At 37.7% G+C, this 27,261-nt stretch overlaps 1 protein-coding gene across 1 annotated transcript in view; it reads right to left on the bottom strand.

Moving 5' to 3' along the window:
- IRAG2 (inositol 1,4,5-triphosphate receptor associated 2) overlaps positions 1 to 23,651 on the bottom strand; it is a 127,872-nt gene extending 104,221 nt beyond the window's left edge. Inside the window, exons 1-2 of the mRNA XM_027035758.2 lie at positions 23,066 to 23,651; positions 16,919 to 17,029 (exon numbers count right to left, since the gene is read on the bottom strand). Of these exons, the coding sequence (XP_026891559.2) occupies positions 16,919 to 17,029; positions 23,066 to 23,636 (682 nt within the window). The 5' untranslated portion in view covers positions 23,637 to 23,651. The remainder of the gene's footprint in view (positions 1 to 16,918; positions 17,030 to 23,065) is intronic.
- Between the last annotated feature and the right edge of the window lie 3,610 nt (positions 23,652 to 27,261).

Genomic DNA, 27,261 nt, shown 5'->3' with positions numbered 1-27,261 from the left:
TTTATTTATTTTTGAGACAGAGAGAGAGAGAGCATGAACAGGGGAGGGTCAGAGGAAGAGGGAGACATAGAATCTGAAACAGGCTCCAGGCTCTGAGCTGTCAGCACAGAGCCCAACGCAGGGCTCGAACCCACAGACCGCGAGATCATGACCTGAGTGGAAGTCGAACGCTTAACCGACTGAGCCATCCAGGCGCCCCATCCTGGAGACTTTTATAATAACAAGAAAAATAAGGAAGCTATTAAAAACAGTGAGGACATATAAAAAGTATTAGTACCTGGGACATCTGGCTATACCAGGAAGTAATGAAACACTCAAAGAAAGATGTACCAAACAGACATAGGAGCCAGCTTAAAGAATATCCTGATGGCCAACTCTGGGACAATTTGAGCTTCAAAATAAATGATAGCAACAGATCATAAATGACTGAATATAAGAATCTGCAAATTCATAGTGATATTAACTTATTAATTGGTAAGAAGGTAAGGGCACCTGGATGGCTCAGTCGGTTAAATGTGTAACTTCAGCTCAGGTCATGATCTCATGGTTCGTGGGTTTGAGTCCCACATAGGGCTTTGTCCTGACAGGGTGGAGGCAGCTGCAGATTCTCTGTCTCCCTTTCTCTGGGCCCTTCCCCTGCTCGTGTGCTCATGCATTCTCTTTCAAAAATAAAACATAAAAAAAAAAATTAGGAAGAAGGTAAAATCCTTATGGTAGATTGACAAGTAATAAATATAGAAAAAATGGAGATTAAAAAAATTTCTATTTGGCCACATTTATAGTAGTAATTGAATTAGGCAAGAAATATCAATGGATGCTATGTTTCTAATCACAAATTCCAACATGTAGCTTTTTTCTCCATATACATCCAAGCAATTCTTGGTACTAGCTGGGTGCCCTATAATTCAACTTAATTCTGACACTTTTTATCTGGTGATGGTGTCAGATCCCATAAAACCCATCCCTACAACCTTCAGATGCCAATCTCAAGTCAGGATGTCACCTGTACTTCTCACTGACCTGCTATGGACTGAATGTTACCATGACCACCTCCTTGGGTTTGATCATTGCTAGAGTGGCTCACAAAACTCAGAGAAACATTGCACTTACTAGATCCCCAGTTAATCACAATAGTGTATAACTCAGGAACAGCCAGATGGAAGAGATGCATAAGACAAGGTATGGGGAAAGGTCACTGAGCTTCCAGCCTCACCCTGACACATCGCTCTCTCCAAATATCCACATGTTCACCAACCTGGATGCTCTCCAAACCTGCTTTTAGGTCTCCTTTTAGGCTTTATAATACAGGCAGGATTGATTAAATCATTGGCCATTGATCATTGAACTCAATATCCAGCCCCTCTCCCATCTGGAGGTCAGGAAGGAGTGGCTTAAATTTCCAACATTCTCATCATGTGGTTGTCTCCTCTAGCAACCAGTCCCCATCCTTATGTGGAGCCCAAAAGTCACCTCGTTAACATAACCAAAGACACCTTTATTGCTCTCATCATTTAGGAAATTCCTACAGTTTTAGGAGCTCAGTGCCAGAAATGGGACAAAAACCAAATATGTATTTTTTATTATAAAGCACAATATCATAGGTACTAAAACTAGTGAATGAAAGTCTGATGAGGAATAGGAGATGTACATAGATTCAAAGTATCTTCGCATAAATTATTTATTAATTACAAAGGAACAATAGTAACTTTGCAATGGGGAAATTTGGCAGACACTACACCAATCAAGTGATCAAGATTTTAAATCCTGATATGTAGTATTAAGAACACAACATCACTGCTGTTGTATGTCTGTGAAAATATAGAACTTGAATAATCAAGAGAAAATATCATTCTACGAAGTAACTGGCCTATATTCCTCAAAAAATTCAAGGTCATAAAAGACAAGGAATTGAGAAACTCTCCAGATGTAAGGAAACTAATGAGCTTTGACAACTAAATATGTGAACTGAACTGGATCCTGGACCAGGAAACCAAAAAGCTATAAAGTATATGTTTGGGACAACTGAGAATATTTGAACATAGAACTTTGAATTAAATCATAGTATTGTAATAATGTTAAACATCCTGATTTTGATCATTATTCTGTAGTCATGCAAGCAAATGTCTTTATTTATTGGAAATACATTCTGATGTTCTTAGGGGTAAGAAGGCACAGTAACTGCAATCTACCCTTAAGTGATCAGAAACACAATCAAGCTTTTATCTCGCTTCTCCTTTGGAAGGAAGACCTAGGACAGCCAAATAGTTGATGAAGCAGGGGAGTTTTGTTTTTTTTTTTTTTTAATCAATTATTACAGCTGATAAATTAGGAAGGAATGATAGAATATCACCATTTGCAACACCTAACGAGAGAATAGATGTAGGCTTTATTAAAAAGAAAACCACAGACCCCAAATGGTCTCACCTAGGCCAAGTCCCCAGACCAGAGCTCAGTACCTAATCTAATTGCAGTTTCAATCTCCCCAGAAATGTAGTCTTCTTAACTGGTCAAGGAGGAATTTTCTGATGGGCATCAACGAGTCCACCACATAGGCCCTCTCCATCCCCTGAAGGAAGGAGAGGTATAATCTGCAACATCCCCTTCAATCCCTCCCAGTTCCTGCACTCTTCCCCCTACGGGAAAGTCACCTTGTTTGGAATAATTCTTTTCTTCTGCTAATAATATTCTTGCCCCACTCTCCTTATAAAAACCTTCTATATTGTACATCTGTGAATCCCTTGCTACTTGGTGGATGGAATGCTGCCTGATTCATAAATCATTTAATAAAGTCAATTAGATCTTCAAATTTACTCAGTTGATTTTGTTTTTTAACAGATTTTGTGGCAGCAATGAGATCCAAAGCAAACTTCCAGTAGCATTTGGGGACAGTGAGAAACACAGGCATGGTATGCACAAACCATCTGAGTTCACTGTCTTTCTTGTCATTTCCAGGGGTTGTGGGTAACTTCCTTAGTGCTGAGTTCTGCTTTATGTTGTGTTTAAGCTCCCAATCTAATTGGCTTTCCTTCACAGGGCAGGTCAGCTTGTGCTGGCAGAGAGTTATGCCCCAAGTCCAATTGAGCTGGCATATTTGTCTGAAGCCCAGTTGACCTAGCATATTTGCCCAGAGCCCAGTGGAGCTGGTGGTTCTGCCCAGAGCCCAAGTGATCTGGCAGAACGGTCTGCCTGGAGCTAAACTCTTAGCCTTTCAGACCACAATTTCCATGGTGGAAAACTTGACCGAGTTCCACAGGAATTATTGCTGGTGTACATGTGTCTTCTTGTGGCCAGGACCCAGTATCATTTCTTAGTTACTACTGATACGTTAAGGTGCACAATGTTTATTTGCTTTGTTTTGTGTAGATAAAGGAGCAGGAATCTCAGAAGCCAAAAAGATGCAAAACTTGGTAGGCATAGGTTGAGCATTCAAAGGCTGTTAGAGCAGTAGCCACCTCAAAAAGATTCCCATGACAGAATACATTGGTCACAGAATGAGTTAGATAGACGCTAGGTCACTTGCCAAACTGCAAGGAAACTTCTGTACAACAAGGTATACTATAAAACACACATAAACCCCAACCCTGTGGCACATCCTTTTTAGGTATTAGTTTGGCCCTGAGAAAGCCACAGTCTTAGCTAATGGGATTTTTAAATTCTGAAGAGTCATGCATGCCACCTTCCTGCACACCTGCTTACTTTGTGCCTAAGAACTATAGTCCCAGAAATCTCAGCTATCTAGCAAAAATGACAAAACCGTACTAAGCTTGTTTTAAGTCCTGTGGAACTTGGCTTGGTAACTGTCAGGTTGGAGGCCTCAAAATAAGGCCAGACAGATATGTGAGTTGCACTCATTTGCAGGTAGCTATGGCTGAACAGAAATATGGTTAACTCCATTTGCAGCTGGGGTCCTACCAAACTTCTCCCAGCCCTCAAGGATATTTTGGCCTAGAAATACAATGGCCATTATGAGGAACATTAGATAAGATTATTTAAGAAGTGCATTTGAAAGTAAGAATTCCCAAATTAAATACAATGGGAAACCTGTTTTAATTGGCATGCAGATGCCTCCAAAAGGTTTCAAAATTCCAGAGTAGTTCCACTGAAAGATTCATTAGAAAAGGCTAATGAAGAAGAGACAATATACCTAAAATAAGACTGTAAGACTGATGCAACCCCTACTGTTCCCCTCTATCCTTTGAGAAATCATCCTAGCAATCCTATATATGAATTGCCTTTCCACTCTAAACAGCCTATTAACCAGTTACATTTTAAAATAAGACCATTCATGGGTGCCTGTGTGGCTCAGGCTCTTAAGCATCCGACTCAATTTTGGCTCAGGTCATGATCTCATGTACGTGGGTTTGAGCCCCGCGTCATCCTCTGCACTGTCAGCACAGGATTCTCTCTCTCCCTCTCTCTCTGCCCCTCCCCTGCTCATGTTCTCTCTAAAAATAAACATTTTTTCAATAAAAATAAATAAAATAAGACCATTCAGCGCTATCACAGATCCTCATCAGGCATTGGCCAAAGGTTGAACTAGGGGTCGTAGTTAAGTGTCTGACTTCAGCTCAGGTCTTGACCTCATGGTTAGTGGGTTCAAGCCTTGCACTGGGCTCTGTGCTGACAGCTCAGAGACTGGAGCCTGCTTCGGATTCTGTGTCTCCCCCTCTCTCTGTCTTTCCCCTGCTCACATGCTGTTTCTCTCTCAAAAATAATCATTAAAAATTTTTTTAAACAAAAAGATTAAAAGAAAGAATTTCCTAAACTCAGGAAGGATCCTCAAGGGTTTTTCTAAATAGATTACCTCCTGAGTCCATTCAAAAAATTCATGTTTTCCTTCTTTCCCAAATCCAGACCCATTGGTTACTGATTCTTTGTCTCCTAGAAATAACTCTTTCTTGCTTGCTTGTCTCATTTTATGTTCTAATGAAGAAAGCTAAAGGGATTACATTTTATAAACATTCCATCTCTGCTGTTTTTCTGGTAGGCCACATTCACTTATGTATTTTGCATATTTTGCCTCTGAATAAGCCAAGGGAACTATGTTCCCACTTCAAGGGGTGATGATAGAAGCAGAAAAATGTTCGCCTTTAGCCCAGAAGGCTTACCTACCACCTGCATAGTTTTGATAATACATGCTGGTAGCTATGTTCTTAAAGGGTCTCATGACTGCCTGTACTTCTCACCAATAGTTAAAATTGAGCTGAATGATAAGCACCAGAGAGCTCTTTCAAAGGTAGTTTTATTAATAGAAATTTGAAGAAAATATTTATGATCTAATACTCCCTGCATGTCCCCTCTCTGAGCACTAAGCATATAACCAACCAGCTTCATACAGCAAAAGTGTAGCTCTTTCTGCCCATGGGTCCTGTTCCTGTGCTACCTAAATAAACTTATTGGGGAGGAGTTAAGATGGCAGAGAGGTAGGAAGACCCTGGACTTTCCTTATACCTCAAACACAACTGTATTGAGGTCAGATCACTTGGAACACCCAGGAAATCAATCTAAGAACAGGCAGAAGGATGTCCACGGTTCAAGGGAGACAGAATTACAGGTGTGAGGTTTATTTTAACAAACAAGTCAAAGCACACCTAGTTAAAGGTCCAAACATTCTGCATTGCAAGCAAAGAGGAGCTCCACAGAGGACTGACCAGTGGGAAAGAGTAGCCAATATGCAACAGCAGAGTGCACACAGCATATACCAGAACCACTTACTGAAGTCCCGGCCCTGGACAGTGTATGACCCTTTTCTAATAGAGCATTACTCTCAGGTACAAGAAAGATAGCAAGCTTTCAAAACACACAAAAGACAGAAACTTAGCCAAAATGGCAACATGGAGGAGTTATCCCCAAAAGAAAGGTCAAGAAAAAAATCATAACCAGGAACTTACTCAAAACAGATATCAGCATATATCTGAACAAGAATTTAGAACAACTGTCCTAAGGCTACTAGCTGGGCTTGAGAAAAAGCAAAGAAGACCCCAGAGAAACCCTTGTGCAAAGATGAAAGACCTAAAAACTAGTTAGGCTGAAATAAAAAATGCTATCACTGAGGTGCAAAACTGACTGGATATAGTTACAACGAGCATTGAAGAAGCAGAGGAGAGAATAGGTGATCTAGAAGACAAAATTATGGAAAATACAAAGCTGAAAAGAAGGAAAGAAAACTATTAGATCACAAAGGTAGACTTAGGGAATTCAGCAATTCCATAAAGCAAAATAACATCCATACCATAGCAGTCCCAGAAGAAGAGTGGGAAAAGGGGGCAGAAGGTTTATCTGAATAAATTATAGCTAAGAACTTCCCTAATCTGGGGAAGGAAACAAGCATTCAAGCCCAAGAGACACAGACAACCCTCCTCAAAAATCAACAAAAACAAGTCAGTTAAGTGTCTGGCTCTTGGTTTCGTTCAGGTTGTGTTCTCACAGTTTGTGGGTTTTGGGGATTGAGTCCTATGTCAGGGTCTGCACTGACAGTATGGAGCCTTCTTGAGATTCCCTCTCTCTCTGCCCCTCTCCTGATTGCTCTCTCTCGCTCTAAAAATAGACAAACTTAAAAAAAATGAATGGGTTAACCAGGAAATTAAAGAAGAAATTAAAAATATATGGAAGCAGATGAAATGGCAACACAACAGTCCAAAATCTTTGGGATGCAGCAAAAGCAGTCCTAAGAGGAAGTATATTGCAATCCAGTCCTATCTCAAGAAGCAAGAAAGGTCCAAATGTACAACCTAACTTTGCACCTAAAGGAACTAGAAAAGGAACAGGAAATAAAACCTAAAGCCAGAAGAAGGGAAATAAATATTATACCAGAAATAAAACGATATAGCAAAACAAAACAGTAGAACAGATCAATGAAACTAAGAGTTGGTTCTTTGAAAATTGATAAACCCTCAGGCCAACTTATCAAAAAGAGAAAGGACCCAAATGGATAAAATCGTGAAGGAAAGAAGAGAGTTTACAACCAACACCACAGAAATACAAACAATTGTACAAGAATACTGTAAAAAACTATATGCCAACAAACTGGGCAATCTGGAGGAAATGGACAAATTACTAGAAATTCACAAACTACCAAAACTGAAACAGGAAGAAATAGAATATTTGAACAGAACCATAACCAGAAAAGAAATTGAATATAATCAAAAATCTCCCAACAAACAAGTCTTGGGCCCAGTGGCTTCCCAAGGGATTTCTACCAAACATTTAAAGGAGAGAGAAACTTTTCCAAAAAATAAAAATGGAAGGAAAACTTCTAAACTCATTTTACAAAGCCAGCATTACCTCAATTGCAAAACCAAAGACCCCACTAAAAAGGAGAATTACATGCCAATATCCCTGGGGAACATGGATGCAAAAATTCTCAATAAAATACTGGCAAATTGAATTCAACAGTACCATTAAACAAATCATTCTCCATGATCAGGTAGGATGTATTCCTGGGCTGTAGGGTGGTTCAGTTTTCACAAATCAGTCAACGTGATACAACAAGATAAGAACCATATGATCCTGTTAATAGATGCAAAAAAGCACTTGACAAAACACAGCATCCATTCTTGATAAAAACCCTCAACAAAGTAGGGATAGATGGAATATACCTCAATATCATAAAGGCCAGATACAAAAGACCCACACTAATATCATCCTCAAGGAACAAGACAAGGATGTCCACTCTCACCATTACTATTTAACATAGTACTGGAAGTCTTAGCCTCAGCAGTTAGACAACAAAAAGAAACAAAAGGCATTCACATTGGCAAGGAAGAAGTCAAACTTTCACTCTTTGCAGATGACATGATACTTTATGTAGAAACCCCAAAAGACTCACCAAAAAATTCTTAGGACTACTGCATGAATTCAGCTAAGTCACAGGATATAAAATCAACACACAGAAATCTGTTGCATTTCTATACATCAATACCAAAGAAGCAGAAAAAGAAATCAAGAAATCGATCCCATTTGCAATTGCACCCAAAACAAAAAGATACCTAGGAACAAACCTAACTAAAAAGTAAAAGAGCTATACCCTGAAAACTATAGAACAGAACACTTATGAAAGAAATTGAAGAGGACACAAAGAAATGGAAAAGCATTCCATGTTCGTGGATTGGAAGAGCATTGCTAAAATAACTATACTACCCAAAGAAATATACACTTTTAATGCAATCTCTATTAAAATACCACCAGCATTTTTCACAGAGCTAGAAAAAAACAATCTTAAGTTTTATATGGAACCACAAAAGACCCCAAATAGCCAAAGCAATACTGAAAAAGAAAAACAAATTTGGAGGCATGATTCCAGAATTCAAGCTATATTACAAAAGTCATCAGGACAGTATGGTACTGGCACAAAAACAGACATATAGATCAAAGGGACAGAACAGAAAACCAAGAAATGGACCCACAGCTATATGGTCAACTAATCTTTGACAAAGTGGAAAAGAATATCCAATGTAAACAAGTCTCCTTAACAAATGGTGTTGGGAAAACTGGATAACAACATGCAGAAGAATGAAACTGGACCACTTTCTTACACCATACTGAAAAATAAGATAAATGAAAGACCTAAATGTGAGACAGGAAGCCATCAAAATCCTAGAGGAAAACACAGGCAGCAACCTCTTTGGCCACAGCCAAAGCAACTTCTTACTAGGCACATTATCAAAGGCAGGGGAAACAAAAAACATGAACTATTAGGACTTCATCAAGATTAAAAGCTTTTGCATAGCAAAGGACACAATCAACAAAACTAAAAGGCAGCCTACAGAATGGAAGAAGATATTTGCAAAGGACATATCAGATAAAGGGTTAGGATCTAAAATCTATAAGAATTTATCAAACTCAGCACCCAAAAAAACCAAATAATCCAGTGAAGAAATGGGCAAAGAACATGAATAGGCCCTTTTCCAAAGAAGACATCCAGAGGACTAACAGATACATGAAAAGATGCTCAACATCATTCATCGTCAGGGAAATACAAATCAAAACCACAATGAGATACCACTTCATACCTGTCAGAATGGCTAAAATTAACAAACAAGTGTTGGTGAGGATACAGAGAAAGGGAACCCTCTTGCACTGATGGTGGGAATGTAAACTCTGGAGAACATTATGGACATTTCTCAAAAAACTGAAAGTATGACTACCCTAAGATCCAGCAATGGCACTATTAGGTATTTACCCAAAGGATATAAAAATACAGATTCAAAAGGGTACATGCACCCCACTGTTTACAGCAGCATTATCAACAATAGCCAACCTATGGAGAGAGCCCAAAAGTCCATCAACTAATGATTGGATAAAGAAGATGTGTTGTATACATTCATTCATATATATTGTACATATATATGAATGTATATATATTCATTCATATATATAATGAAATATTCAGCTATCAAAAAGAATGAAGTCTTGTCATTTGCAATGATGTGGATAGAGCTAGGTTGTATTATGGTAAGCAAAATAAGTCATTTACAGAAAGACAAATACCATGTGATTTCACTAATATGTGGAATTTAAGAAACAACACAGATGAAATATGGAAAGTGGGGCAGGGGGTTGGGAAGAGGAGGGAGAAACATACCACAAGAGACTCCTAATGATGAAGAACAAACTGAGGGTTGATGGAGGAAGGTGGGTAGGAGACTGGCTAGATGGCTGATGGGTATTGCAGAGGGCACTTGTGATGAGCACTGGGTGTTATATGTTAGTGATGAATCACTGAATTCTATTCCTGAAACCAATATTGTACTGTATGTTAATTAAATAAAATTTAAATTTAAAAAAATTGAATAAACTTACTAAGTTGCATGGTAAAATGACTGAAGAATTCTTTCTTGACTGTTGCACTTAGTACTCCAGAAACAGGAGAGGCAAGAAAGTTAATCACTGAGTTTTGTCCTAGGCCCCAAACACCTGATAACAGTTAAGAACAGCCAGATCCCAAACATGTTCCAGGACATTAGCTTCAAATAGATGCTGGCATCTTTGGTAATTTATGGAATAGCACTTATTGTTCACCTGACAATTGCCTTTGGCTGGACCCTACCCTGGATTTCTGGGGGAACATGCACCCTAGATTCTTTTTGTTTTTTTTTTTTTTTTTTTTTTTTACCGTTTTTATTTATTTTTGAGACAGAGAGACAGAACATGAACGGGGGAGGGGCAGAGAGACAGGGAGACACAGAATCGGAAACAGGCTCCAGGCTCTGAGCCGTCAGCCCAGAGCCCGCCGTGGGGCTCGAACTCACGGACCGTGATATCGTGACCTGAGCTGAAGTCGGACGCTTAACCGACTGAGCCACCCAGGCGCCCCCCTAGATTCTCTTCTAATATAAACCCTTAGTAATGGTAAGACTCATTCTTCTCTCCTTTCCAAGTCTCCCAGTCTGCTGTTATCTGTCACTCACACTATCCAATAAACTCTGTTTTCACTTTCTCCAGCTCACATTTGATTTCTATCCTGCATAAAGCCAAGGACCTTCTTGGCTGGTCGTGTGGGACCCTCCCCTAGGTCCTCTTGTGGCATCCACATGACTCCTGAAACAGAATGCTACAGGCACCAGTGACAGTCACAGCAAAGTTTATTGCAATGAGAGGCAAGGCCGACTGACCGGGACAGACATTCTTGATCAGAGTGCGGCCTCGAACAGGCGGGGTACAGTTTTTATAGCCGACCACATCGTCTTATCATCACCTGGGAACAGAACAAAGAAATAGTTCCCAGATGGGGGTGGAAATAGTTCAGACCTTCTGCCACTAAGCCGCCACCAGTTGACCTCCTTGACCCTGCCTCCAGCTCCATTTTTTCAAAGTTCTCAACATGCTCTTGCCCCAATCCAATCAAACACTAATCCAGTTGATTTTCCTTGAACTTTTGTTCCCTTGATTGATAGGACAAGGCTGTTATCTCTTAACCTATAGTGTCAAAACAAAGCTGTTATTTCTCAAGGCTACAGGTTAGCCCTACACTACAATTTAACCCTTACACTCAGACTCAGTCGGCCTGCATCACTAAGAATGTTGTTTGGCTTTCTGCCTGCCTGGGACAGGGAGATTGTCAGTTCTTTCGCCAGCTTTCACTAGCTAGAGTAACTAAATCTTGTAAGGATATAACTTTTACACACTCTTAGAGAAAGCCTCTTGGGTCCATGAGGTTGTTTAATACTGCTAAAAATATTTATTGTGTGTCCCTGCTGAAAACTGAAAAGATATTTGAAAGGATTTAATAATTCTATACTCAGAAATTTGACTAAGTTCAAAGCTGATATTCAGAGCCTGGTAAAATGTTTAGGTCTTTGCCCCTGAGCTAAGTGTACACAGAGAGAAAAAAAGACATTCTCATAGGTAGATGGGTGTGTCAGCCCTTTGACATCATCTAGGCAGCAACCAAATTCTTTCAGGAATTAAAAATAACTCCTCATTTTACAAATCTAGCCTTTACAGGACCAAGGATGTGGTTCCAGTAACAACTCAAGGACTATCAATCCTTTTACTGGAACCCAAACCTCCCATATTTCTTTGAAATAATTTGTGTAAAAAAATCTGCACTCCTCCTTCTAGAAGGAGCTTGATTTTTTTTTTTCATGTGCCTTTGGAATGTAAGTTTTCAATGTTCTACCTGGTCTTGTCTAGGAACTCTTATCTAGTCCACCTCTTTAAAATGTGAATTTCAGGGAGGTAATTCTTATCAAGAAAAACAAAAGGGGGAAAGGCCATTTGGGACTTGACTTGCCAAAGAGAAATAGAAAACTTAAATATCTTCTTTCTCCACAAATATTTTTTCTAACTGTTTAAACATTTATTTTTGAGAGACAAAGAGAGACAGAGTGAGTGGGGGAGGGGCAGAGAGAGAAGGAAACAGAATCCGAAGCAGACTCCAGGTTGAGCAAGCTGTCAGCACAGAGCCCAACACCAGGCTTGAGCCCACAAACCGTGAAATCATGACCTGAGTCGAAGTTGGACACTTAACCAACTGAGCCACCCAGGTGCCCCCCTCCACAAATATTTTTAATAAGCTTTAGCCATCCAGAGAGATACCCTTAACTTACTTCACGTATTAGAAAAACTCAAACCCAACTTTTATAACTGGTGAATTTTGTAACTATTTCATGGCAGTTATTTTAAAATTGAAGCTATAAGTTCTATCTGTTCACATGTGTCTCCATGTGTTTATTGTAGGTAAGTGGGGTTTTCTACCTCTGGATGATACTGCTTTGTAAAAGAGCTCTATTTAGTTGGTTTAAAGGCAAGTGCCAAGTGCTTGTAAGAACTGTGCATTCTAAAACTCTCAAAGATAGAAACTAACCCAAATGCTTCTCAAGTTCACATGATTTGGAAAGATATTTGATATAAAAGCTAGCTTAAGGTTGATGGTTTGATTAAAAGACATGTATTTAGAGTTATCAACATTAAACATAAAGCAATTGAAGTTTACTAGCCAAAGAAGTTCGTATTAACTCTTACAAGATCTTCAAGAAAAAAAATAATAGCTTAGGATAATGGCTGAATTTTTCTACTGTTTATTGAAGTTTCTGTGGGTAATCTAAACATAATTTTTAAAGACAAGTAAATTAAATAGAGGTAAGATAGAAGTTTATAAATGAACTTTTAAGCAATATTTATGTCTACTTCTAGTTTTCCCAATTCCTTTTGGTAACTTAAAAGCTTAAAGTTTTGCTTAGTTGGGTTAAATGAGGAATTAAGTTCATTAAATATCTAGATAATTTCCAAATAAGACAAATACTAAATTTAGATTTATCCACTTTTAGCTTCTCATTACATAATCTAAATGACACTTAGATGTGTTAGTGCTATATTGAAAAACTGAAAAACGCATATGCTTTTAGAAATTATGAAGTGTATTCATAAAGTTTCAAATTTAAAGAATGCTGGTATAATAGTTCACAATTGCTTAATTCTTAAGTTTTCACTAGAAATTAAGGCTTCTAAGGGTTAAGAATTTTAACTAATATATGTAATTAAAGCTCCTAGAAATAATAAGGAAAACATCTCTATGCCAGGAAAGTAGGATGCATTTTTAGTACCAGAAGGTATGAAAAAAATGGATATGCATTTTTTATTGAGGGAGGAGAAAGTAATTTTGTTCCAAAGGGAATCTGGTTGCCTGAAAAGGAAAAAAAAAAAAAAAAAAGGACAAAATTGGAATGTGAAAAAGAAAGTTATAGAGGGGCACATGGATGGCTCTGTCGGTTAAGTGTCCGACTTCAGCTCAGGTCATGATCTCATGGTACATGGGTTTGAACCCGGCATTGGGCTCTGTGCTGACAGCTCAGAGACAGGAGTCTGCTTCAGATTCAGGGTCTTCCTCTCTCTCTCTGCTCCTTCCCCATTCATGTTCTGTCTCTTCCTCTCTCAAAAACAAACAAACATTAAAAAAAAAAAAAAGAATAAAGCTATAAAAGGTCTATGGAAAAAGAATATTTGGAAAGAAAATTTTAATGTGTGGTCAAACTAAGAATATAATTAACTTATTTAAAAACGAATTTTAGTATCTAAAGCTGGTACAAAATTAAAATTTGGTTTCTCTCTTTTAACAGGACAAAGTGTTCTTGGACTTTTGGTCTGCTTTTGATAACAAATTATAAAAAGTTTTTTACTTTTCAAGTATTTTCATAAAATATGATCCTTTTTAGGGAAGTGCTTTCAAACCCTTTAAAAATAAATATTTTGGGGGGCGCCTGGGTGGCGCAGTCAGTTAAGCGTCCGACTTCAGCCAGGTCACCATCTCGTGGTCCGTGAGTTCGAGCCCCGCGTCAGGCTCTGGGCTGATAGCTCAGAGCCTGGAGCCTGTTTCCGATTCTGTGTCTCCCTCTCTCTCTGCCCCTCCCCCGTTCATGCTCTGTCTCTCTCTGTCCCAAAAATAAATAAACGTTGAAAAAAAAATTTTTTTAATAAATAAATAAATAAATATTTTTGGTAAATTTTCCCCAAATCAAGTACTATCTGAAGTCTTTTTGACCTGCAATAGTCCCAAGGATTTGTTAAACTAATCAGGCTTATTGGGTATGGAAATGACAAGGGAAACATTGCCAAATAAGTCACACTAAGCCTTTATTGTAGCTGAAAGACTGTGGCACATGTGGATGGAATCCATTCTGCTTTTGCCAAAGGAAAAAAAAAAGGCCCCTCATTGCTAGCCTTTTGCCATCCTGATGTCCTTGTACATGGCATCAGTCTGCTCCTGAATTAGTCTGCTCCTGCTCAGAAATTAAGGTGGGCAAAAAAATGGCCTAAAAGCAAAGATCAGTGGGGCTATGGGAAACCCAAGACAGCTGCTTGTTTTCTTGTGTGTTTTTGTGTTTTTGACAAACCCCATTTTTTGGTTTTGGCACTCCTTCACCCACCACAGGGCATTTAAGATCATTCAAATTATGAATAGACATCATGGGGGACTTCAATAATATTGTTAAAACAGTCTACCCAAACATGTCTGACTCATCAGGTCCATAATCCTAGAAAACGGTTTTTGTTCCCAGAGGCCTCAGACTTCCTCCCTCTGTACACCTTGAACACCTGCAGCTGGACTTCATTTAACCACCGCTTAGCGTGGATTATCAACATGTTCTTGCTATTGGATGTATGTCTTCTGTATGGGTTGAAGCCTTTCTCTCAAGTAAAGCTAATGCCCACATGGTAGAAAAGATACTGTTAGAAAATATGGGACATTCCTCCTATAATCTCCATTGACCAAGGTACCCACTTCACTGGGTAAATCCTATGAACCTTAACAAAAACCTTGTAAACCTCTTAGAAGTCTATCAGTATACAACCTTCTGTTGGTCCCTTGTTTCCTCATGCTAGTATGACCAGCCACTGTAGATTAGACGTCTTCTCTAACCTCCCTGGTACATTATATTCTCTGGAAAACATTGGATCCATGTTCATAGCTGCTTACCAACAAGCAAATGATCTCCCTAAGACTGGAAGGCCAGAAAAAGAACAAAGAGGATGACGGACTTAAAAACTGCAAACCTAAAGTTATGACCTGTGAATATCACAAAGAATCGAGAAAACAATGTCATGACCGGTGAATACCACACAGAAGGTCAACAGAGCTTCGAGAACTACAGAGCAGCAGCTGAGAGTAGAGCTAGTGCCTTAAATTTTGATCACACCTCTCAGTTCAGTGGAGAGTCTGATCCAAAGTGGGAGAATTGTTTAAAAATTCCGAAATGGCATTTCTTAGGCCAAGTTCCCAAACTAGGGTTCAATACATAATCTAATTGCAGTTTCAACCTCCCCCAGATATAGTCTTACCCAGTCAGTCAGAAATTTTCTGATGGGAACCAAGGAGTCTGCCATAGGGGCTCTCCCCTCCCCCAAAGGAAGATGAGATAACTTGCCTGATAAGACCTCCTGCTCTTCCCCTAAGGGAAAGTGACCTTACCCAGAACAATTTTTTTTTTTTTTTGGCTAATAACTTTCTTTCCCTACTCTCCTTCCTATAAAAAACTTCCATTTTGTACATCTCCTCTGAACTCTCCTCTACTTGCTGATGGGATGTTGCCCGATGCCTGAATCATTTAATGAAGTCCATAAGATCTTCCAATTTACTCATTTAAAAAAATTGTTAACAGCCTTCAATCATCAATAGTTTTGCCCTCTGATAAAAATACATAACACCATCTATGTAGAATTCTTGTCAAAAAATAAATAAATCAAACATTTATCTGATCAAACCTCTAAAGATAGGGGACAGAGAAACAGGTTAAGTGTTCCTGCAGACACACAATCACCACAATTTGGAAACTATGAGAAAGTAGAACCAATTTTGTTAACAAGTCAAAATACAAAAAGATATAGGAAAGGTACAGGTAGATAAGGCAGGCAACTAATTACAATTAAGCTTTCTTAGATACCGATTTTTGAACACTGACAAGATATTTGATATTAAGAAGTTATGTTACATTTTTAGTCGTGACAGTAGCATTGTAGTCATATTTAAAATCACTCTTCATGTTTTAAAAATATATATTGAAATATTTACAGATGAAATAATGTGAGGTTTTAGACTTATCGTAAAACAATGCTGAGTTGAGGAAAGGAAAATGGGTGGGGTTAAAAAATGAAACCTAATTGGGGCACCTCGGTGGCTAGGTTAAGCTTCTGACCTCAGCTCAGGTCATGACCTCACAGTTTGTGGGATGGATCCCTGCTGTCATCACAGAGCCCACTTCGGATCCTCTGTCCCCTCTTTCTGTCCCTCCCCCACTTGCATTCTTTCTAATAAACGTTTTTTAAAAAATAAAACATAATTGCACTGACATATAAGGGTTCATCACATTCTATTTCTGTCTATGTTTGAAATATTAACACAGTTAAAAGAAATTTTAATCCAAATTAAAAAAAAACAGTGATAAATGAAATTTTGTAAAGTTATACAACAGAACCCACTAATTATGGTTACTCAAAGAAATAACATCACTGATATATTTCCCTCTCCTTTTGTTCAGCTGTATATTATTACTACAACGAGCACAAGTTATTTATGTACTAAAAATTACTTGTGGACATTTTAAAAGGAACATATGTCTAAAAAAGCAGAAGCGAAAATCTAAAATTAACAATTTTGAGCTAAACTTTGTACAGTGGTTTTATAAATTTGAGGTATATATTTCCTGTAAGGCATCACTGATGATTTAGTAGTTCCAATGATTGGAGTTAGTGTCAAAAAAAAAATCATTCAAGACACTGGTAAAGTATGCAAAATAGGTATTAAGAAATTACAAGGAAATAACCAACACCTAGTCATCCTTATTCCCAAATTAGGTTGCATCCATCACACAAACAACTACACAAGCACCACACATAAACCATTTCCCTTTCTCTCACAATAAAAAGCACAGATGACTTAAGGAGCACTACCAAATATTTCAGCAGATAATTTTCAACTTACCTCTGCATTTTGTGTCACATGCATGAAAAATACTTGTGAGTAACTCTTCACAAGTCCTCTTAGTGCTGTAGGTTACATCTTTCTTGACATTATCGTTTCCTAGTTTCCATCCTATTAGGAGAAAGTTTGCAAATCCAGGTGTTTTCTGTGCTATTTTGTTTTAATTTTAACAGAAGAGACAAATTTAAATAGCAGTCTACAATACTGGTTGACTTGCATAGACAAAGTACAAATTGATCTTGAACGTTTCATTATCAATTCAAAGAAAAAAACAAGTAAGTTGTGTTCAAATAGAAAAGAGAAAGAAGGATTTGAGTTTTTGCCTGTAATATTAAAGGCATTCTGTGAAAAAGTAGTGTAACACAAATAGAAATATTTTATTCTTAATGTTTGTTTATCTTGAGAGAGAGCAAGAGCAAGCAGGGAAAGGGCAGAGAGAAAGAGGAAGAGAGAAAGAATCCCAGGCTCTGACAGTGCAGAGCCCGATGTGGGGCTTGAACTCATGAAACATGAGATCACAACTGGAGCTGAAACCAAGAGTTGGGCGCTTACCCAACTAAACCACCCAGGTGCCCCATAAGTAGAAATATTTAATTTTTTTTAATGTTTATTTATTTTTGAGAGAGACAGAGCATGAGCAGGGGAGGGGCAGAGAGAGAGAGACAGACAGACAGACAGAATATGAAGCAGGCTCCAGGCTCTGAGCTGCCAGCACAGAGCCTGATGCGGGGCCTGAACCCACAGACCGCAAGATCATGACCTGAGCCAAAATCGGTCACTTAACCAACTGAGCCAGCCAGGCGCCCCTAAGCAGAAATATTTTAAAGACAAATAGAGGGAGAGCAAAAATTAGCTATACAGAAAACATGTCATCTTATATTATTTTGCTTTCTCACGCCTAACATATATGGGATTCTGCAAGCATCCGCTAAGTAGAGTTCCTGAAATTTGCATTAAAATTGGCCTGCAAAATTTACATTCTCTTTTGGCTCACCTTATTGGTTCTACATGCTCTTATATGTTTTAGTCCTACACACACACACACACACACACACACACACACACTTAAAATGGTAGTTTTTAGCAAGGCATCTGGGAACTTTATGAATTTTAACTCCCCTATATCTATGTATTTCCATTGTAACATTCTAATTTTTCCAGAGAAAGTTTGTTTTCAGGTCAGTAGGGAAATACCAATGATTATGATTATAAATACAATCTGAAATTTCTATCAGGTTTTAATTAAAAGCATAGAAAATACTTACATTTCACATTCAAGATTTTCTTTTAAGAGAGGGGGAAAAAAAAGGGTAAGTCTTGCTAGAAGGTGGGAGAGTAGGATCCTGAGCTCACTTCCTCCCACAGACACAGCAAGGTGACAATTACAGTTGACCCTTGAACAACATGGGTCCACTTATATGTGGATTTTTAAAAATAGATACAGCACCAAAAAATATAGTACAATACTGTAAATGTATCTTCTCCTTATATCTTTCGTAACATCTTTCTCTAGCTTATTTTATTAGAAGAATATAGTATATGATACATATAACATACAAAATATCCATTAATCAACCTTTTATGTTACTGGTAATGCCCTGAGATACTGGCAGAGATCTTCCACAGCTAAAAGCATAAAAAGAAGGCCATGTTGAGAAGAGCAGGAGAGGGAGAGACACAGTAAAGAACCAAACCCCTGGTGTGGCACCAACCCATAATGAGGAGGTACAGGACAGGTGTGGAGTTCCTCCCTGAGAAGCTAGGGGATCAAGCCCCAAATCAGGCACCCTGGGTCCTAGGGACCTGTGTAGTGAAAACAATACTAAGTAGCAATACTTAGGGACCTGTGTAGTGAAAACAATACTAAGTAGCAATACTTAGACAAAATACACTTTAAAACAAAGCCTGTAACAAGAAACAAGGAAGGGTATTACTAATTAAAAAGGGATAAGTCCAACAAGAGAATATAACAATTATAAATATCTATTCTCCCAATATAGGGCACCTAAATACATAAAACAACTATTAATAGACAAAGGAAGACATTGATGGTAACACAGTAATAGCATGGGACTTTAGCACCTCACTTATCAATGGATAGGTCATCCATACAGAAAAGTAATAAGGAAACAGCTTTAAATGACATATTATACCAGACGGAGTTAACAGATACAGAACATTCCATTCAAAAACAACAAAATACACATTCAAGTGCACGTGGAATATTTTCCAAATTATATCTCATTAGGCCATGAAAGAAGTCCCAGTAAATTTAAGAAGACTGTATATCAAGTATATTTTTCAACCACAGAGCTATAAGTGTAGAAATCAATTACCAGGGGGGAAAAAATGGAAAAAACACAAACACTTGAAGACTAAACAACACGCTACTAACATCCTATGGGTCAATAAGGAAGTCAAAGAGGAAATCGAACAGTACCTGGAGACAAATGAAATTGGAAACACAAAATCTTTGTTGGTTCAAAATCTTTGGGACTTAGCAAAAACAGTTCTAAGAAGGAAGTTTATGGCAATACAGGCCTACTTCAAGAAAGAAAAATGTCAAACAATCTAACTTTACACCTAAAGGAATTAGAAAAAAAAAAAAAAAGCCCAAAGGTAGAAGAAAGGAAACAATAAAGAGGAAAGGGAAAATAAATGAAATAGAGACTGGGGGAAAAAAAAACAATAGAAAAGATGAAGCTAAGAGCTAAGTTCTTTGAAAACATTAACAAAATTGATAAACTTTTAGCCAGACTTATCAAAAAAAAAAAAAAAGAGAGAGAGAGAGGACTCAGATAAAATCAGAAACAAAATAGAAGTTACATCTGATACCACAGAAATACAAAGAATTATAGGAGACTATAAAATATTATATACCAGCAAATTGAACAACCTAGAAAAAATAGATAAATTTCTAGAAACTTGCAATCTCCCAAAACTGACAGGAAGAAATAGAAAATCTGAACAGACCACTTATTAATGAAATTGAGCCAGTAGTCAAAAGCTCCCAACAAACAAAAGTCCAGGAACAGGTAGCTTCACAGTTGAATTCTACCAAACATAAAGATTTAATATCTATTCTTCTCATATTCCAAAAAAAAAAAAATAAATAAAGCTTCCAGTTCATTCTACGAGGCCAGTATTACCCTAACACCAAAATCAAAGACACTACAAAAAAGGAAACTACAGACTAATATTTTTGATGAACATAGATGCAAAGTCCCCAACAAAATATTAGCAAAATGAAGTCAATAGTATGTTAAAAGGACCATTCACCACAATCAAGTGGGATTTATTTCATGGATGATTCTATATGCACCAATCAATCCACGTGATACACCACATTAACAAAATGAAGGATAAAAACCGTATGATTATTTCAATAGATGCAGGAAAAGCATTTGACAAAGTACAAAATCCATTCATGATAAAAACGTCAACAAAGTAGGGTTAGTAGGTTTAGAGGGAACATATCTCAACATAGTTAAGGCCTTATATGAAAAACCCACAGCTAACATTAGACTCAGTGGTGAAAAATTGAGTCTTAGAACTTTTCCTCTAAGATCAGGAACAAGACAAGGATGTCTATTCTCACCACTTTTATTCAATATAGTACTGGAAGTTCTAGCCACAGTCATCAGATAAGAAAAATAAAAGGTATCCAGATCGGTAAGGAAAAAAGTAAAACTGTCACTATTTCCAGATGACATCATACTATATACAGAAAACCCTAAAGACTGCAGCAAAAACTCTTAGAAGTATAAATGAATTTAGTAAAGTCTCAGGATACAAAATCAACATACAGAAATCTGTTGCATTTCTATATACTAATACTAATAACAAAATAACAGAAAGAGAAATTGACAACCCAATTCACAGTTGTATCAAAAAAAAAAAAAATTCCTGGTAATAAATTCAACCAGAGGGGACATACCTGTATTCTGAAAACTATAAGACATTGATCAAAGAAATTAAAAACAATACCAATAAATGGAAAGATACACCATCCTCATGGATTATAAGAGTTAATATTGTTAAAATGTGCATACTACCCAATGAAATTCTGTAGATCTAGTGCAATCTCTCAAAATACTACTAATATTTTTCAAAGAACAAAAACAACAAATACTAAAATTTGTATGGAACCACAGGAGACCCCAAGTAGTTCATGCAATCTTGAAAAAGAAGAACAAAGCTGGAGATATCCCAATTCCAGATTTCAAACTATCCTACAAAAGCTACAATAATCAAACCAGTATGGTACTGGCACAAAAACAGACACAGAGATCAATAGGACAGAAATGAAAGCCCAGAAATAAACCCAGACTTATATGGTCAATTAATATATAGAAAAGAGACAATAATACATAATAGGAAAAAGATAATCTCTTCAAGAAATGATACTGGGAAAACTGGACAACTATACGCAAAAAAAAAAAAAAAAAAAAAAAAAAAAAACCTACAGCACTTCCTTACATCAGACACAAAAATAAACTTAAAGTGGATTAAGTATCAAATGTAAATGCTGAAACCATAAAAGTCCTAAAAGAAAACACAGGCAGTAAACACTTGGACACTGACCTTAGCAATATTTTTCTGAATCTTTCTCCTCAGGATATGGAAACAAAATCAGATGTAAAGTATTGGGACCATGGCAAACTAAAAAGCTTTTGCACAGCTTAGAAAACTATCAACAAATGAAAAGGCAACATATTGAATGGGAGAAGATATTTGCAAATAATATATCCAATAAGAAGTTAATATCCAAAATACGTAAATAACTGAACTCCAAAAAACCAAATAATCCAATTAAAAAATGGTGAGAGGAACTGCTCCCAAAGATGATTCCCATCAATATGGCCAATGGACTCATGAAAAGATGCTTGACATCACTAATCATCAGCAATATACAAATCGAAACCACAATGAGATGTCACCTCACATCAGTCAGAATGGCTGATATCAAAAAGTCAAGAATAACAATTGCTGGGGAGGATGTGGAGAAAAGGGAGCTCTCATGAGCTGTTGGTGGGATTATAAACTGACACAGCCACTATGGAAAATAGTATGGAGTTTCCTCAAAAAATTAAAAATGGAAATAACTGATAATTGCACTTCTGGGTATTTATGCAAAGAAAACAAAACATTAAGTTGAAAAGATATATGCACGCCTATGTTTATTGCAGCATTATTTACAATGGCCAAGATATGAAAGCAATGTAAGTGTCTTCTGATAAATGATAAAGGAGATGTGGTGTGTGGATATAATATATATACATGTATATATGTGTGTGTGTGCGCGTGTGTGTATATGTGTGTGTGTGTGTATATATCTCCAATAGAATATTACTCAGCCATAAAAAAGAATAAAATATTGCCATTCAGGATAACACGAATGGACCTAGAAGGTATTATGTTAGGTGAACTAAGTCAAAGACAACACCCATATACTTTCACTTAAGTGTGGAATCTAAAAAACCAAATAGGGAGCACCTGGGTGACTCAGCTGGTTGAGTGACTCTTGATTTCGGCTCAGGTCATGATCTCAGACCATGGATTAGAGCCTCTCACTGGGCTCTGTGCTGGCAGTGTGGAGCCTGCTTGGGATTCTCTCTCCCTCTCTTTGCCCCTCCTGCCCTCCCTCTGTCAAGATAATAAGCTTTAGAAAAAGTTAAAAAAAAAAAAAAAAAAAGGAAATAGACTTAAAAAAATACAGAAAACAAATTAGTGATTGCCAGAGGGGAGATAGATGACAGGATAGGTGAAGTGGATTAAGAGGTACAAACTTTTAGTTCTAAAATAAATCATGGGGATGAAAAGTACAGCATAGGAAATATAGACAATAACATTGTAATAACTTTTCATGGTGACAGATGTTAACTACACTTATGATGAGCATTTAATATATAATTGTTGAATCACTATGTTGTACATCTGAAATTAATAGGTCAACCATATATCAATTAAAACATAAACTTTTTTTAAAAATAATTTTTTTTAAAAAAAAGAAAAGCATACTTTAAAATGGAAAGATGGATGCTTCCATCCAGGTTTTAATCATGTGGGTTGGGTAGCTCAGGTGTTCAGAAAGTGATATGCTTATTCCTTTATTGGAAGAACAAACATTAAAAGATGAATATTTACCAGCTTCGTTTAGAGATAAGTTTTTCCCCACTGAATCCTGAGAAGTAAAGCATTCAGAGCACTTTTCAGAGGTTGAATCAAAGTCAAGTATTAAGGCACTTAAGTTATTTTCACTAGAATAGTTATTCAAATCCTTGTTAGAGAAGTGCTCCCCTTTCCTGGTCTGTGATACCAAAGATGTGTAATGCTGAGAGCTCTGTGATCTTGGCCTTGAGAGGTTTTCTGAACTTGTGAAGGGAACAGAGTATGTTGTATTCTCAGGAGAGCAGAGAGGAGAAACGGTTAGGGTTCTTGGAAACGCTATTTGAGGATATGAAATGAAGGCATCATCTTTCTCAGAATGTGAGAAACGTGTGTTGGGCCAGGGAATAGCAGCAGCCATTTTCGTCAGGACCTCTTCAAAATCTTTCTTGAAGTTAGTCTGTGGACCGTCAAAACGGCTAGATTGGTATTTGATAATCTGTTGAATCGGATCTGAAATCTCTTCTCTCTTTTGGATGGCTCTGATTTTTCTGCAAATGCTTTCCACTGGGTTATGTCGCTTGTCGGTTACCTTTCTTGCAGAGGCCATTGTTGACCTTCCTCCAATTATGCAGATGAAGTGACTAAAGTGCAGGTAAAAGTAGACATGTTTTGTTTTAAGTTAGCATTGTCCTAACAATAATTTAGCAGTGCTATTTATTCCTAAATCAGCTTTGGAGGGATTAACATGTCTTTATGGAAAACAGTTCAAAGGTTCCTCAAAAAGTTAAAAATAGAACTACCCTACAATCCATCAATTACAGTACTGGGTATTCACCAAAGGATCCAAAAATACAGATTCAAAGGGGTACATGTAGCATTACATGTTTACAGCAGCATTATCAAGGATAGCCAAACTATGGAAAGAGCCCAAATGTCCATCCGCTGAAGAATGGATAAAGAAGATGTGGCAGATATTTATATAATAGTTTACTCAGCCATCAAAAAGAATGAAATCTGGCCATTTGCAATAATGTGAATGGAGCTGGAGTGTATTATGCTTAGCGAAATAAGTCCATCAGAGAAAGATCATATGATTTCACTCATATGTGGAATTTATGAAACAGAACATATGAACAGAGGGGAAAGGAAAAAAGAGAGAGAGGAAAGCAAACCACAAGAGACTCTTTATGATAGAGGAAAAAAAAGACTGGGGGTTGATGGAAGGGAGGTGAGAGGGGAGATGGGCTAAATGGGTGATGGGTCTTAAGGAGGACACTTGTGATAAGCACTGGGTATTATACATAAGTGATGAATCACTAAATTCTACTCCTGAAACCAATATTATATATTTTTTTCTTTAAATTCAGGTTAGTCAACATATACTATATCTTTAAACAATTGGTTTAAACAACTTTCCATGTGTTTAACTTTGGCGCTCAAATTCTTAGAAAATAACAACAGCTAACAAACATAAAGTACTTACCACCTGCCAGGTTTCGTACTAAATTCTTTATATGTATCAATGCATTTCATTCTCAAAGCCACCCTATGAGGTAAACATTACTATTACCTCCATTTTCCAGGAAAGACAGAATAAGAGACAAACCCAAATTCACCCCAGATAGGTGCTGGAGCTCAGATTTGAACCCAGGCAGTCCTGCTCCAGAGGCTAGACTCCTAACCATACAGCTTTACATTTACAATATGTCACATATGATGGTGAGGCTGCAGGCAGCTCACATTTGAGTACTTGTCCTGGTTCTCATCTGTCGCGAACTTACAAAATATGCCCTATCTCGGCCATTTCACATGTATCTAAACTTCCCAGAAACCCTGTCAGATGTGGAAATATCCCTTTTACATGTAATGAAACAGAGGCTCAAAGAGGTCGAGTAGCTTGCTAATAATTACATCTCTAAGATTTGAACCAAGGAGGTGTCTGACTCCAGCATAATTTTCTTTAATGGCAAGATATAGGATTAAAAAAAAAAAAAAAAGCATGATCTCACTTCTTGTAAGATAGTAATTAGGGAATCTGAAAATAAATCCAAAATTTTGCCTAAAGCTGGCAAAATTTAAATTGATCTAGGTCAAGAGTTACCATAGTTTGAATAGTTACAAAGAGCGGGTTACAGAGAGTTTGAACGTGATGATTTTTAGAACCTTAAAAAGATTTCCATTCATGGATCTCTTTTTAAAAATACCCTCATAGAAAATGAACAAAAGGTACAGAAATTTTAAGAAGAACTATAATTGGAAAGGGTATTTTAGAAAGACTGGTATTTAGAAGAAGACACTCAAAAATCCTCACAATCTGGCTTCATTTTACTTCAAGATGACAGACACCTGCTGCAGCCAATGAGGCTCCTACAAGCAGAATCCTTTACTATTTAAGGTAATGATCATCTCTGAACCTTTAAACTTAACAAACCTTTGAACTTAACAATAGCCTCCTTTCTGTATATTCAAGGGCGATCTTTCAATGCCAGACCCAAATGCCAAAAAAAATTTCTCTGTGGAAATTCTGGATTTAGGGTATGCTCACTGGACTCTACTTTCTGATCTCTCCCAGGCTTTATAATAATTGCCCTTTATGTTTGTCATTTAATTAAATTTTATCCTCTCTCCTTGGATTGTTTAAACTGTGTATGCATAGGGCACCTGTGTCGTTCAGTTGGTTAAGCGTCTGACTTCGGCTCAGGTCATGATCTCACAGTTCACTCTACGAGCCCCGTGTTGGGCTCTGTACCGACAGCTCAGAGCCTGGACCCTGCTTCGGATTCTGTGTCTCCATCTCTCTCTGCCCCTTCCCTGCTCGTTTTCAGTCTCTCTCTCTCTCACATATAAACAAACATTAAAAAAATGACATGATAAATTATATCAAAATTTTTAAAAAATAAACTGTATGCCTGTTTCCTCAAAACACGTATAATTCTTGTATTCAAAAACCATGATGCTATTATTTTCTAGATACACAGTACATTTTTGTTGGCATCACTGATAATCCACAGTCATAAATCACACACACAATTACCAGGCTTATGGACTGGTACCCTAGCTGCTCTATTGACCCTCAACTACTCACAGCTACCACTTTCTCTGGATAATTTCCCCTGGCTGCTCATTGCTTAACTGGGAGGTTGGAAGTGATGTAGAGGGAATGACAGAAGAGAATTCACCTGTGCACACACATGCTTTGAATCTACAGCTAACTGGGGCACCTGGGTGGCTCAGTCGTTTAAACTTCCAACTTAGGCTCAGGACACGATCTCACGGTTCATGGGTTCCAGCCCCACACACCCTGTGCTGACAGCTCAGAGCCTATAGCCTGCTTCTGATTCTGTCTCCCTCTCTCTGTCCCTCCCCCACTCATGCTCTGTCTCTGTCTCTCAAAAACAAACAAACATTAAAAATTTTTTAAAAGGGGGGACGGGCACCTGGGTGGCTCAGTCAGTTGAGCGTCCGACTTCGGCTCAGGTCATGATCTCATAGTTCATGAGTTCAAGCCCTGCATTGGGCTGTGTGCTGACAACTCGGCGCCTGGAGCCTGCTTCAGATTCTGTGTCTCCCTCCCTTTCTGTGTCGCTCCCCCATTCACTCTGTGTCTGTCTCAAAAATAAATAAAAACATTAAAGAAAAAAAATAAATCTACAGCTGTGGTGAGGACACAGCAGGAGGCATCTGATTTCCTTAAGTAAAGAGTCTTATAAGACTGGTTAAGTATCTGTCAATATTCTCAATATGAAATGACTGTGCTTCCCTGCAAGAGCTAGAGAATGGAAGCAAAGGTTGGATATGCAGCTAATAGAAACCCTAAAACTGGAACCTCAAACTCTCAGATCCTGTCTACCCTCCTTGTTGAACACTGAGGCGGGAAGTTGTTCAAGCCACAATGAAGGGCTTTGCCTTGTGGGCATTTGCGACTATTCCAGATTAATGTTCCTAGCATTTCTACTTGTTTTTCTAAGGCATTTTTCTCCTTTTACCATCTGTTTCCTAAACTCCCATGACTCACCTAAGTGACCTCCACTCCGTGGTTTATAAACTAAATCTTATAAAGAGTACACTTAAGACCCTGGCTCTTCATGAGCTAACGAACGTTCACAACACTAACTTGTTTTGCTTTTTTTAATATAAAGCAGAACATTTGAATTCAATAAGTAAGATGTGATAAAGATTTCAAAATTTGGGCTACCTCCTCCATATATGGCCTGGAAACATCTCCAGTCTGT

The sequence above is a fragment of the Acinonyx jubatus genome, chromosome B4, assembly GCF_027475565.1.
Source record: "Acinonyx jubatus isolate Ajub_Pintada_27869175 chromosome B4, VMU_Ajub_asm_v1.0, whole genome shotgun sequence".
NCBI classification, from domain to species: Eukaryota; Metazoa; Chordata; class Mammalia; order Carnivora; family Felidae; genus Acinonyx; species Acinonyx jubatus.
This window is presented reverse-complemented; position numbering and strand designations above follow the sequence as displayed.